This window comes from Meles meles, chromosome 3, assembly GCF_922984935.1.
Source record: "Meles meles chromosome 3, mMelMel3.1 paternal haplotype, whole genome shotgun sequence".
NCBI classification, from domain to species: Eukaryota; Metazoa; Chordata; class Mammalia; order Carnivora; family Mustelidae; genus Meles; species Meles meles.
The window spans coordinates 115,214,998-115,230,787 of NC_060068.1; the positions used below are offsets into that span (position 1 = coordinate 115,214,998).

The following is a 15,790-nucleotide window of genomic DNA, read 5'->3' on the forward strand; positions in this document are numbered from 1 at the left end:
AAATAAACAGAGTTGGGGCACCTGGGTTGCTCAGTTGTTTAAAATGTCTGCCTTCAGCTCAGGTCACAATCCCAGGGTTCTGGGATTGAGCCCCGCATCAGGCTCCCTGCTCAGTAGGGAGCCTGCTTCTCCCTCCCCCTGCTTGTACTCTCTCTATCAAAGAAATAAATAAAATCTTTTAAAAAAAAATGAACAGAGCATCAGTGATTCACAGGAAATACCTGGTAGACTCCTACAGATGGAACTGGAATCCCAGAGAACAGGGAGTAGGCAAAAAAGTTATTTGAAGACATAATGCCCCCAATTTTTCCAAAGTTGATGAAAACCATAAACTTACTGTGCTAATCAATACAATGGAATCCAAGAAAGAAAAGTACAAGGAAAGATCACCAAGGCACATCATAATCAAACTGCTAGAATCCAATGATTAGGAGTATAATTTTAAATCCTCAAAAGGCACTTTATATATGAAGGGAAAAAAGATTACCAATTTTTAAGATATACTGTCAGAACTAATAGAAGCCAGAAGACAATGAAACATTACCTTCAAAGTGAGAAAAAAAATAAAGCATAAGCAAACAAAATAGAGTTCTATATCTAGTGAAAAGATCCTTCAGATAAGGAGGAAAAATAAATACACTGTCAGTAAAACAAAATATGGGAATTTTACCGCCAGCAGATATGTTCTGCAAGAAATGTGAAAGGACATTGTTCAGGCTGAAAGAACATGGCTCCAGGAGGATATGGTGGATTATGTGAGGGCATGAAGAATGTTGGTACAGATACATAAATATTTTTTAAATTAATAAGTTCTTTGTAGGATGATTGACTTTAAAGCAAAAATGATTACAACTTATTTTGGTGATTGAGGCATATATGAAAAAAAGTGACTATATGAAATGTAGAAATATGCATAATAGCACAAAGGAAGGGAAGCAGATAAAGGGAAATACACTTTTAAGGAATTTAGATTACCTGCAAAATGGCATCCTATAATTTGAAAAGAGACTATAATAAGTTAAAAATGCATATGTAAATCCTAAACTGGCCATTGAAGTATAAAACAAGGGCTATATACAGCAAACAGGCAAATAAGAGATTAAGTGGAATGTTTATTTGGTGTTCTCTCTCTCTCAAAAATGATTTTAAAAAACCTTTAAAACAGTGAGTTCTGACTTACATTACTTTGGCTCTATCAGAATTCTTTTTGTTTGTATTTTTTCTAGTATAGTTTTCCATTCTTTGATTTTCAGGTTTTTTTGAATCTTACAGGAAGACCATATACTTGAGTTACTTTTTAAAAATCCAGTCTGATAATTTTTGTCTTTTAAACAGGAATTTTAGTTTTTAAATGCTTAAGATTGTTAGTATGTTTTGCTTTATTTATACCATCTTATTTTATGCTTTCTTTTCTCCTTATTGCTGTATATTTCTGTTATTTTTCTCCTAATCTTGTAGTCTATTGAGTTTTGAAAATTTAATTTTAAAAATTGTATTTGGTTATTTGAATATGTCTTTTAATCTATTTTGTTTATTCTTATTTTTAAATCCCTTTTTCATATTTTAAACTATACTGTTTTTTTATTTTCTGTATATGATCCAAATACATATCTAATTCTGCTCTCCCTTATTTTTACTGCATCTATTCCCTTTTGTTTCCTGAACATTTTTTTACTACAAAATTGTATTTGTTCAACCTTATAAAATTCCTTTGAGGCCTGGTTTGAAAGTGCATTATTTCAAAAAGGATTTGCATTTGTATATGCCTGCCCCCTTGGTAATTCATTAAAATAAACGTCTTGGACTTTGGACTTCCTAATTGGATAAGTTCGTGCTATAAAGCCATAGAGCATTTGCTTTGGGTTTGGAATCTTAAAGGAAGTTCATTTTCTACTTCCACTGAGTACCAAAGTTAATACATACATATTTCCTTTTGTTCTCCTTTTATGGTGCAAATGCATTTCTATGTCTCCTTCACACTGAGCTTGTAATCCTTTGGGGTCTTGTTTTATGTAGGTGTCTCCTGTTCAAAGCCTCTACTTTATAAAGCCTCAGGCTTTGTTTTCTGTCCACGGTCTGCTTGGTGCTCAAAATCTAAACTGGTCACCAGGTTTAATAATGAGATTTCGGTCAGCCTAATATACTGGCTTCCTGTTCTCACTTTGTTTTTGGCGTGTGAGTGTTCCTTAATTTGTTTTCATTTTAGAGATAACTTTAAAATGTGTTTTTTTTTCTTCATCTTATAATTTGCTCAACATTTTAAATTTTTCTTAATGAAAAGTTTTTCCATAGTGGTTTGTGTGCAAAACTGCAGGCGAGGTAAGTGGACCCATATGACCTTTATTTTTTTAGGCTTTTAAATGTCCTAAGCTATAATGATTTTGTAAAGCTATAATGCATAGTCCATCTGAACTCCTACCCATTTTAGATTTTCTCATTAATTTTTAACAAAACAATTGAGCCATGATATTCAAAAGTACAGATAATGATTATGTATAGGAATACAACTCAGAGAGTAATGAAAAAGAATAATTGTACTGGGAGGGAATTAACTGTCCCCTTTGAGATAATATATAATTTTATGTAGATGAGTTAATTTGTTAAAGAATGATCAGCTTGCCAGGAAATAATCTATTTTTCCGTATGCTCTTTCAGAAAAAAGATGATTTTCCATAACTTCCTTCCAGTGCCTGAAGAGGTCTTTAAGGAGTGTGGTTTATGATATGTATTCTCTATAACAGACTTGAAATCTAATATTTGAGACTTAAAATCTAGGATTTAAATACTGCATCATTTTTTTCCCAAATTTGCCCCCATCCATGTGTGCTAGCTCACTAAATGCCATTTATTTGCCCAGATGTTTAATCCAGAAACCTAAAAGTAATCCTTGAATCTTCATCTTCTATCGACACATCCATTTGCAAAACTTTCATGAGCTCAACTTCTTCAGTGTCTCTAGAAGCCATTGGGTTCTTCCCATTCCTGTTCTTGGATAGGATTATGCAAGTGGTCACTCTGTCTTCATTCTTGCACCCCTCCCTTAATTCATCAGGAATTAAGTGATTTCCTCAGTTGAGAAGAAAACTTAGAGGGGTTCTTGAATAAACATGGCAACATATTATATTTTCAACCCTAATCTCTTTAGTAGTATTTATGAGTGTTCAAGAGCACTCATGCTGTTTCCTTGTGAAGTAAAAGACCCTAGCAACTTATGCCTAATTCTAAGTACAAAGAAAACTGACAATAATGAGGCCAGATACTTAACACAGACATGTGATTCCATGTTAAATTAATTTTCTTTTCAGAAGAAAAAGTAGTTGGGATATTTATGTTTAGAGAGATGCATCAGGGAAAGAAGATGGGATCTGGCTGCACTGGAGGTAGTAATAGGAGAAGAAAACTATCTTTTCATAATTTTTATTCCCCTGAGTTAGCTGTATACAATCGATCTCATTAATTAAGACAAGGAGGAAAGAAGGGAGTTTGGGGGAGAAGTTCAAAGACAATGTGTTCATATATGACATATACCTTAAAATCACAAGTGTATTAATGTGAGAGACAATGAATAAAAAAGAAAAAGTAAAAAGGAACACTAGGAATCAGATATTATGGCCACACTGCCTGGTTTGAAATTCAAGATCACAGCTTTTTTAGATGTATGATCTTGGGAAAGAAACTTAAAACTCTCTTGTCCTCTAGTCTCTGATTTAAAAAAAAAAAAGAATTAGTGGTGTCTACTTCATAGAGATGTGAAGATTCATTTAACAGATATATTTAATGAACTGGCCCATGACTAATTACTACACAAGTATGAACCATCTTTTCTTAATTGAAATTCAGTCATAAAAAGTCTTTCTGTGTGCCAGAGTCTGCTTGAGTTTCTCCCAGTGAAGCTCTGTGCAATAGGATCTCCACCTTCAGAATTAACCGTGGAGATTCACAGTGTAAAAGGCCACATGTGGACAGATAAGAGGACTCGGACAATGATGGTGATAAATGCTCTAAAGGACAGGGCGGCAGACACTGGCTTGGTGATGGGTCACAGTGGTTATGGAGGGAAAGTGATACATCTGAGTAACTCACAGGACTTGCTGATGCATTCACATGGTAAAGACAGTCATCAAGGAGAACTAGTGCTGGTATGAACTACTGGATAGAAATTAGGGACTGTGGTGGGATAAATAATGTCCCACAAGAAGGTAACCAGGTCCTAAAAGATAGATATCATACAAACAACCTTCCCTGCCCACAAAGGGATGAAGTTAAATTAGCAACCACTCTGGAAAACAGCATGGAGGTTCCTCAAAATGTTGAAAATAGAGCTACCCTATGACCCAGCAATTGCACTACTGGGTATTTACCCTAAAGATACAAACGCAGTGATCCGAAGGGGCACGTGTACCCGAATGTTTATAGCAGCAATGTCTACAATAGCCAAACTATGGAAAGAACCTAGATGTCCATCAACAGATGAATGGATAAAGAAGATGTGGTATATATACACAATTGAATACTATGCAGCCATTAAAAGAAATGAAATCTTGCCATTTGCGTCGACATGGATGGAACTAGAGGGTATCATGCTTAGTGAAGTAAGTCAATCGGAGAAAGACAACTATCATATGATCTCCCTGATATGAGGACATGGAGATGCAACATGGGGGGTTAGGGGGATAGAAGAATAAATGAAACAAGATGGGATTGGGAGGGAGACAAACCATAAATGACTCTTAATCTCACAAAACAAACTGGAGGTTGCTGGGGGAAGGTGGGGTTGGGAGAGGGGGAGGGGGTTATGGACACTGGGGAGGGTATGTGCTATGGTGAGTGCTGTGAAGTGTGTAAACCTGGCGATTCACAGACCTGTACCCCTGGGGATAAAAATACATTATATGTTTATAAAAAAAAAAAATTGGAAGGGGAGGCAAACCATAAGAGACTATGGACTCTGGTGGGAGGTTGGGGGAACAGGTGGTGGGTAATAGGGAGGGCACGTATTGCATGAGGCACTGGGTGTTGTGCAAAAACAATGAATACTGTTACGCTGAAAAAATAAATAATGAACAGCTAAAAAAAAAAAAGGAAAAAGAAAAAAAAAAGAAATAAGTCACAGGGAAAACTGGAAAATTCACAAATGTGGAAATGAAACAACACACTCAAAAAGCCAGTGGATCAAAGAAGACATTACAATGGAAGTTAGAAAAAATCTTGAGACAAATGGATATGAAAACCCAACACAGCAAAATGTAGAGGAGACAGCAAAAGGAGTGTGATGGGGGTCTGGGGGGCTCAGTGGGTTAAGCCTCTGCCTTCAGCTCAGGTCATGATCCCAGGGTTCTGGGATAGAGCCCCGCATCGGGCTCCCTGCTCAGCGGGGAGCCTGCTTCCCCTCCTCTCTCTGCCTGCCTCTTTGCCTACTTGTGATCTCTCTCCCTCTGTCAAATAAATAAATAAAATCTTAAAAAAAAAAAAAAAAAAGCGTGATGGGGGAAATTTAGAGCAACAAACACATGAAAAGAGAAGAAAGATCTCGGGGTGCTGGGTGGCTCATTAAGTGTCTGACTCTTCATTTTGGCTCAGGTCATGATCTCGGGGTCGTGAGATGAAACCTTGCATCAGGCTCCTTGCAGAGCATGAACTTAGCTTAAGATTCTCTCTCTCCCTCTCCTTCTGCCCCTACTCCCCCCTGCCACATGTGTGTGCCCTCCCATTCTCTTTCAAAACAAAAACAACAAAACAAAACAAAGAAAAACAACTCAAATTAACAACCTAACTTTACAACTTTAAGGAACAAAACTTCAGTTGTATTGACTAAGAAAGCAAAAAAAAAAAAGAGAGGGAGAACTAAAAAGTCAGAAATGAAAGTGGGGTATCACAGCCGATACTGCAGAAATAAAAAGGAGTATAATAAGAAAGTTACTATAAATAATCCTCACACCAGTCAGAATGGCTAGTATCAAACACACAAGAAATAACAAGCTTTGGCAAGGATGCGGAGATAAGAAACCCTCGTGCACTGTTGGTGGGAGAGTAAATGCTGCAGCCACTCCAGAAAACAGTATGGAGGATCCTCAGAAAATTAAAAATAGAAATTCCATATAAGCCAGTAATTCTACCTTTGGGTATTTACTCAAAGAAAATGAAAACACTAATTCTTAAAGATATCTGCATCCCTGTGTTTACTGTGTTTATTGCAACACTATTTACAATACCCAAGATACGGAAGTAACCTAAGTGTCCACCAATAGATAAATGGGTAAAGAAGATACAGTGTGTGCATGTGTGTGTGTGTGTGTGTGTGTGTGTGTGTGTGTGTGTGTGTAACAGAATATTACTCACCCATAAAAAATGAGCTCTTGTCATTTTTGACAACACAGGTGGACCTAGAGGATATTACGCTCAGTGAAATAAGTCAGACCAAGAAAGACAATGTGATTTCCTTTATATGTGGAGTTATAAACAAGCAAGCAAACAAAAAGAGAAATGGAAACAGACTCATGAATACAGAGAATAAACCGGAAGCTGTGGGTGGTAGAGGGATGGATGAAATAGGTAAAGAGGATTAAGAAGTACCAATTTCCAGTTACAAAATAAGTTATGGGGATTAAAAGTGGAGCATGGGGGGATATAGTCAAGTTTACTAAAATAATTGTATGGTGACAGACGGCAACTACATTTGTCATGGTGAGCCTTGAGCAATGTATAAAATTGTTAAATCACTATATTGTGCACCTGAAACTAATATAACATTATATGTCAATTATACTTCAATAAAAATTTTAAATATATGTATGCTAACAAATTGGATAACCTAAATGAAATGTACAAATTCCTAGAAATACAAAACTTACAAAGACTGAATCACAAAGAAATAGAAATCTTAAAAATATCTACAATTAGTAATCAAAATCAATGATCAAAATCAATAATCATAATCAATAATCGATAATCAAAATATCAATAATCAAAAATATCCCCCCAAAAAGAAGCGCTGGATGTTATGGTTGTACTGGCAAATTCTACAAACTGTTTAAAGAAGAACTAACATCAATCTTTATATTCTCCAAAGAAGTGAATTGGAAGGAAGACTTCCTAACATACAGTATGAGGCCCAACTCATTCTTTGCTACCAAAGCCAGACAAAAACACACAGATAAAAAAACAAAACTACAGACCAATTTCTTTTATGAACACCGACACAAAAATTCTCAACAATAAAGCAGCAAACCAAATTCACAAACATAACAGGCATTCAAATCAGAGAAGAAGGAATACAATTATTTCTGACTGTAGATGATACGATCTTCTTTCTATGTAGAAAACCCTAAAGATTCTACACACACATACAAGACAGCCTGTTTTAAAAGTCGCATGATACAAAGTCAACGCAAAGAAAGGCGGATGCATTTCTATACGTTAGCAATGAAAAATCTGAAAAGGAAATTAAGAAAGCAATCCATGTACAACAGTATCAAAAATAATTAACTCTGTTGAGGGGGTAAAAGACTTATACAATAACAAAAACCAGAACACACTCCTGAAAGAATTAAAGAAGACATAAATAAATGGAAACGCATCCCAGGTTCATGGATTGGAAGACTTAGTAATGCTAAGATGTCAATGTTATCAAAGTGATCTACAAATTCAGTGTAATCCTTACCAAATTTCCAATGGCCTTTTTTACAGAAATAATTAAACTTTTCTAAAATTCATATGGAATTTCAAGTAACCCTGAATAGCCAGAACAAACCGGAAAAAGAGGAACAAAGCTAGAGATTCACAATTCCTGATATGAAAACTTACTAGAAAGTTAGTGTAATCAAAACAGTGTGCTGCTGACATAAAAACAGACATATATATAAACAATGAATGCTGGAACACTGAAAAGAAATAAAATAAAATAAAATGAAAACAAAACAAAACAAAAAACCCGGACATATAGACAAATGGAATAGAATAGAGACTCCAGAAATAAGCCTTTGCTTATGGAGCCAAATGACTTTCTGCAAGGGTGCCAGGATTGTTCAACAGAGAAAAAACAGTCCTTCTATCAGTGGTACTGGGAAAACAAAGTATCCTAAAGTACACTTGACTAACACTATCTACAAAAATTAACTCAAAATGGATCAAAGATCTAAATGTAAGACCTGAAACTATAAGTCTTAGAAGCGACCATAAGGCAAAAGCTTAACAATATTGAATTTGGCAGTGCCTCCTTGGATATGGCACCAAAGGCACAGGTGATAAAAGAAAAACAGACAAACTTCATGAAAATCAAAAACTTTTGTGTATCAAAAGACACCAGTAACAGAATGGGAGAAAATATTTGAAATCATTTATCTCATAAGGGGTTAAAATCCAGAACATACAATGACCTCCTGAAACTCCTCCTCATCAACAGCCACAATGAATCAAGTAACTTATTTCAAAAATGGACAGAAGACTTGAATAGACATTTCTTCAAAGAAGATATGCCAATGGCCAAGAAGTACATGAAAAAAATTTTCAGCTTCACTAATCATTAGGAAGGTGCAAAACAAAACCACATGAATAATCACCTCACACCCATTAGGATGGCTACTACCAGAATAAAGGAAAACCTCAAGAGCTGTAAGAACTGGGGCACTGGGTGCCTTAGTCAGTTAAGCATCTGCCTTCGGCTTAGGTCAAGATACCAGGGTCCTGGGATTGAGTCCTGTGTTGGACTCCCTACTTAGTGGGCAGCCTGGTTCTCCTCCCTCTGCCCCTCCCCCCTGCTAGTGTTTGCTTTCTTTCTCGCTTACCTTCTCCCTCAAATAAATAAAATCTTTTTTTTAAAGAGTTGGTAAAAAAATACAGAAACTGGAACCCTTGCACACTGTTGGTGGTAATGGAAAATAATGTAGAACTGTGGAAAAGGGTGTGGCTGTTCCTAAAAAAATTAGAAATGGAATTACCATAAGATACAGAAATTCTACCTCTGGGAATATATTCAAAAGAATGAAAAGCTGGATCTTGAAGAGACATCTGTATAATCTGTACACCAATGTTCACAGTAGTATTATTCACAACAGCTAACAAGTAGAAGCAGCCCAAGTATCCATGAATGAATGAATGGATAAGCAAAATGTGGTCTATGCATATAATGAAATACTAATTGGCCTTAAAAAGGAAAGAAATTTTGACACATGCAACAGCGTGATTAAGTCTTGAGAACATTATCCTAAGTGATACACGATAGTCACAAAAGAACAGTTATTGTTGTTAAGAAAGAACAAGAGAAGAGATTCTGCATATAGAGAATATCCCTATGTGCAGAGTGGTCAAATTCATGAAGATAGAAAGTCTTGGTGGCTACCAAGGGATGGGAGGAGAGAGGAATGGAGAGTAACCATTAATGGGGACAGAGTTTCAGTTTTGCAAGATGAGAACCTTTCTGGAGTTGGATGGCGGTGGTGGTTGTAAAACAAAGTGATGCACTCAGAGTCACTGAAATGTACACTTAACATAGTTAACATGGTAAATTTTATGTTAAATGTATTTCAACTCAGTTAAAAAACAAATGCTCTTAAGGAAAAAAAAAGATATCAGTTTCTGAATCCCTGAAAACTATGAATGCCAACTTATATGGCAAATAAATAAATAACTTGGCAGATATGATTAAGGATCTTGATGTGGAGAGATTATTCTGGATAGTCTAAGTGGGTCTGAAATAAAATCACATGTGTCCTTATAAGAGGTAGGAGGAGAGAGCTTTGAAGACAGAAAAACAGAAGATATCAAAGACACTAGGGAGGCAGGCAGTGGAATGATGCGGTCACAAGCCAAAGAATGCTGGCCGCCACCAGGAGCTGGAAAAGGCAAGGAATAGGATCTCCAGAGAGAGCACAGCTTTGCAGATGCCTTGATTTTTGGTCCAGTGAAACCATTATGGCCTCCAGAACTGTGAGAGAATACGTTTAAACTACCAGTTGAGTGATACTTGATAGAGAAGTCCTAAGACACTCAGTGACACAGATTATAGTGGGGTACACTGAAGGCAGAAGACGTTTCAGCATGGGGTGGGAACACAATTTTTGACTTAGACTTATTATTTCTGAGGTACACAAGAAATTTGATAATTTATACCCAATAAACATGTCAAGCAATGGAGCTAGATGGGATACCTTAGGGAGACAAGACAGCAAGGAAGGGGGCAGGGCCCAGGCTTGAAACCCACAGTACGGGAACACATAGAAAACATGTAGGGGAAGAGAATCCATCGGAGAGACCAGTAAGGGACATCCAATGACTCAGGGAGCCTCAAGTCTTCCAAGTCAAAAGAAGAAAGTATTGAATGAATGGTGACCATTGGATGTATGAATATGGGGGCATTTGTTGTCCTTATAGCAACTCCCTTTGACAGAAGGGAGACAGAAACAAGACTGGATTGGTCAAAGAGCCTAGGAAGTAAGGAATTAGAGCATGGAGATGCCCTATTTGTAAAACCGGTTGGTTCTTTTAGCCACATTTGTTAAGTTACTAAAAATCATAGTACAATATCGAGTTTTACATAACATGAGAACATTCCATTTGAGACATCCATATTCCTTTCCTTTCCAGTTTGGAAAAAAGAAAACATATTCCCAAGTGTAAGAGCCAATTGTTGGCTATTGAATGAATATCCTGAAATTGTCCAGGTTTTGCACAGTGTCTCCAAAAACCGGGGATTAGTTTTAATCACAATTTGGATATCTGGGATGATTCACTTGCACTTAAAATGAATTTAAGGGGCGCCTGGGTGGCTCAGTGGATTAAGCCGCTGCCTTCGGCTCAGGTCATGATCTCAGGGTCCTGGGATCGAGCCCCGCATCGGGCTCGCTGCTCAGCAGGGAGCCTGCTTCCTTCTCTCTCTGCCTGCCTCTCTGCCTGCTTGTGATCTCTCTCTCTGTCAAAGAAATAAATAAAATCTTTAAAAAAAAAAAAAAATGAATTTAAAAACCGAGCTGGTAAAAGTAAATGAAATTGGTAATTAGTAATAACAAACTAATGAGTGTGTCACATGACAAAGGATTTCTTTTACTGTCCCCTTTCCTCATATTTTCCTACTCCTAGAAAGCAAATCCTAATGAGAAAAATAATTCAGTCCAAGAGCAGACTATTTTTAATATTGCAAAGTAGAAACAATCATATAATATTGGGTTATTTTCCATGTACAAAGTGTTTCCCTTGGGATATTATTTCTTTTGAGAAAGAATAATGAGAACATTATTTCTGTTAAGAAAAAAAGAGACATGTAGACTTTCTTTAAAGATAATATAAATACAATGTTTAAATTCTGGGAGAAGCTTTACTCTTTTATCAGACCTAATCACATTAGATCCCTTTATCTGGGGATGCCATGACTAAAGACAATCATTTCACATGACTTAATGGGTTTTTAATTTTGACATATAAACAATACGTATTTTGGCAACTTCATACTTTCTCTTATATATTTAAAATCTCTAACTAGCCTAATTAAAATAGCTGATACAATTCTTTCCACATACAACATTAAAAAATTTAAAATACTCTCTTCATTGGTGAAAATACCTGAAATGAGGCAAGAGACATCATCGTTTCCCCTTGAGATTAAAACTGTTCAGTATATCAGAACGTTTTTGAGAATCCCACAAGATTTTCTATTTCTAAAGTAATCGTTCATATATATGTATATATACACACATATATGCATTTGCACATGCAATAAATCGATGTATATGTGTATGTATATATGAAATAAATATATTTATGAAATATATATTATGAAATATATATGCGCATATGTATGAAATAAAACACACCTAAATCCTCCAATGAATTTTCTTTTTAAAACATGGACTAACATGTGGAAGCAATTTATACTCTCCCAAAAACATAGACAACCAGATTGCTTTTGCTCTGGTAAGTCCTTGGGAGAGAAGGAAAGAAATTCCTACTTGATATGACAGGAGGTGCTTCCTGGGAGATTCAAACATGTAACTAGAAACAGACTGATGTCCTCGTCATCAGACAACTGTCAGGGTGGGGGGAGGGGGACTCGTACTTGGATCGGCTCTGTGTCAGGTTACCTAAATAGCTATGTGCCGGCTTTTCCTCCACAACTTTGATTCTTCTTGCTCCAGCAGGTATCACCAGCACTTCTACATAACCTGTAAGAGTCAATAAAATAAGAAATAAATCACGAGTTCTTTTAAGAACTCTTTTCTTAATTGACTTGCCCCCACCCCCTTTTTCCTTTTGGTTTCGGTTTTTGCTATGAAATTTCAAAACCAATGCAAAGAAAGAAAGTTGTGTATAAAAGCTGTCATAATTTCAAGTGGGGAATTTTCTTGGAAATACGTTGAGCCTATGGCACTATTAAGGGCAAACATGTAACTGTATGTTATGTAAAAAAAAAAAGAGAAGTTCATTGATAACTTATGAAGTATGAAGGTGGAAAAAAGCACAATTGTCCAGCCCATTCAGAAACACAGTAGACCTTGGGACAAAGCAAATAACCTCAGATTTTGTTCATGAAACTCCTTTAAGTTAGAATGTGTGGGGAAGAAGGAAATGCAGCTGGAGAGAATAAAGCTGGCGGGATCAGGTCTCTGGGTAGCTGAGTGTAGGACAAGAGAGACCAAGGACTCCCTTAGGAAATTAACAAAGGGTTTGGAAACTGGGGCTGAAGACAAGTAAGTGTCAGGCCACACCAAGAAATCTGGCGTCACTCTGAAGGTGTCAAGATGAATTGGGGTAAATCGGAAGGGGAGACGAACCATGAGAGACTGTGGACTCTGAGAAACAAACTGAGGGTTTTGGAGGGGAGAGGGGTGGGGGAATGGGTGAGACTGGTGGTATTATGGATGTATTGCATGGAGTACTGGGTATGGTGCATAAACAATGAATCTTGGAACACTGAAAAAATAAAATTAAATTAAAAAAATAAAAAAACAGCTAGAAGACACATTTAGATGTTTCAGCAGAGGTTAGGAATGTAATAAAATGAAATAAGATAATAAAATAAAATGAGACAGAAGAGAGTGTGCAGAAGTCAAAATTAAGACTCTAGTTCAGAATAGTGATAGAGTAGACACCTTATAGCTGAATAGTTACATCTTAAATTATAAAACATATGAAATATATAACAATATTTAATATTCTTCTCAATATCTGGATAGTTCCATATATCTGATGAGCACCTAACTTCAAAGTTAGGGGTTTTTTATTTAAGGGGCGCCTGGGTGGCTCAGTGGGTTAAAGCCTCTGCCTTAGGCTCAGGTCATGATCCGAGGGTCCTGGGATCGAACCCCATGTCAGGCTCTCTACTCCGCAGGGAGCCTGCTTCCTCCTCTCTCTCTGTCTGCCTCTCTGCCTAGTTGTGATTTCTTTCTGTCAAATAAATAAGATATTAAAAAAAAAAGTTTTTATTTAAATTCCAGATAGTAATATACAGTGTAATATTAGTTCCAGGTGTAGAATTTAGTGATTCATCACGTACATAAAACACCCCGTAGTCATCACTACAATTACCCTCCTTAATGTCCATGGGTGATGGGCAAAGTTAGTATTAAAAAGGCACAATAACAAATCCCAGAATTGTCATCTATTGCTTAATTATTTGAATTCCTGAAAAGGTTTACAATTATTGGTATATAGCTAAAGGTAGCATATACCACACCTGGGGGCAGTGGCTGGAATTTGGGGAATGGGCTTTTTGAACAATAATTTCCATTAGCAAACACTGCTCATCCAATTTAACCATTTTTAGTAACACCAAACCACACAAGCACTATCACTTTGATACATGAACAAAATAAGAAGTTATGAAAATAGAAACAAATGCTTACTGCCAATTTATACACAAAAGTACGGTAAGAAGATCTGGGCACTCAGTGAGCTCATAACGAAATTGGAAAGAAAAGGCAAAAATACCTTGCACAAATATGAGTTCAAAAAAACTTCCAACATTATGTAAAAGAGATCATATGCAAGATGATATGGTTAATTCCCTGCTTAAGAATATAAACCATGTTTCAACTGTCCTCTTAACCTGATCACATCATCACTCAAAAGGTTCACTGCTATTTTTAATTCACAGAAGTGGGATTTTTTTTTCTTGTTTTCCTTTTAAAGTGTTATATACATGACTCATGTTTGAGAAACACTGGCATCAGCTGGAATCGCTCTAATTCACAAAACATTTCAGAGAGTCAAGGAAAGCTTTACCAAAAAGTAAACAGACGAACTGTCTCTGAAGAATGGGCAAGATTTGGATATGTATAGAAAAAGTATGAGTCCCCTGTATGAAAGGGAAAGTAAGAGACTTAGTAATATTTTTAGTAGCATGTCAATAAAATAATTCTGTCAGAAAGAGGAGATGTCAGAATACGTCTCTGTTAAAGAGGGTTTTAATGCATGCCCAAGAAGCTGAATTGATTCATGTGAACAATGGCTTGGAGAAGCTTTGTAAATTTTATTTATTTATTTATTTATTTATTTATTTATTTATTTGACACAGAGAGAGAGAGAGAGCGATCGATCACAAGTAGGTAGAGAGGCAGGCAGAGAGAGAGGGGAAAGCAGGCTCCCCACCGAGCAGAGAGCCTGATGTGGGGCTCGATCTCAGGACCCTGAGATCATGACCTGAGCCAAAGGCAGAGGCTCAACCCACTGAGCCATCCAGGCACCCCTGGCTTGGAGAAGCTTTATCTGACAGCAGTATTCAGGATGCCTGAGGATATAGTTGTACATAACAGTTATCAGGAAACTGCTGTAAAAATCCCAGGAATATGAGAGGCTAAGGAAGAAAATCTAGAGGGCCCTGTGAAGAAAAAAAAACAAACAATTCTGAACTTGACAACGAATAGAAAGTGGGGAAATAAACACTGAACACAAATACATTCTTCTTACTTCTGTGAGAATGCAGCCATAGTTTAATAAGAACATGGAAGTCAAGTTGGTAGTAATCTGATAAGTTTGACTTTGCAATTTGTACTTAATAAAACTGTGTAACACACTAGTAAAAATATCTGCTAAGAACTGTGGAACATCTGGAACTCCAGACAAAAGTCAGGTGAGGGGAGTATTTTTGTGAGGCAGTAATCTCAGCCATGAAAGTAACTAGAGAAAATGAAAAAAGAGAAGAACTCAACCTAGGACAGCCATAGTTTTCAACAGGCTGAAAATAAAAAAGAATCCAGAGAAGGAAGCATCACAAGAAGATGGAGATCTGACTGTTTTGGTGAGGTGGGATCCTACGGATTGGATTATCTCTAGCAGAGCCATTGGTCAGCAGTGTCAAAAGCCATACAATAATCAAAGAGAAAGGTGACAACAGATAGCACATCAGATGTTAGAATCGAGAGGTGACTGTTCATCTCCGAGCAAAGGAATTTAGTAAAGTTAAATTTCAGGATGTTAAGAAAGATGAGTGGAGAGAGAGAGAGAAATAGAGGGAGTAACTGTCAATGCCTATTTGGGTTTAGCAGTAAACTCAGAAGTTTGCTGTGCATTAGGACACCAGTTATATCTAAGTTCACAGATTCATCTGGAGCAATTCTCTATTACTCAGCTGGAATGGCTTAAAGGACAGATGAGTTAGACTGAGTTTAAAGAAGGAAGGGAGGGAGAGAAATACTGAGCGAAGACATTTGAAGTCTCAGCCATAGCCAATGAATGGGGGGCCTAAATAATTTTCAATAATTAAGTCATTTAGCACAATTAAGAATGCACTTTTTGGCAAGTTTTGATTTAAATTCCAGTTAGTTAACATAGATTTAAATCAGTGAATACGAGGGCCATTGCC

The 15,790-nt window shown here is 36.6% G+C and overlaps 1 protein-coding gene across 1 annotated transcript in view; it reads right to left on the reverse strand.

Annotated features, from left to right (window-relative positions):
* Positions 1–15,790, reverse strand: part of ADAMTS19 (ADAM metallopeptidase with thrombospondin type 1 motif 19) — a 261,766-nt gene that overhangs the window by 60,195 nt on the left and 185,781 nt on the right. The window contains exon 16 of the mRNA XM_045998860.1: positions 12,072–12,152. Coding sequence (XP_045854816.1) covers positions 12,072–12,152 — 81 coding nt within the window. The remainder of the gene's footprint in view (positions 1–12,071; positions 12,153–15,790) is intronic.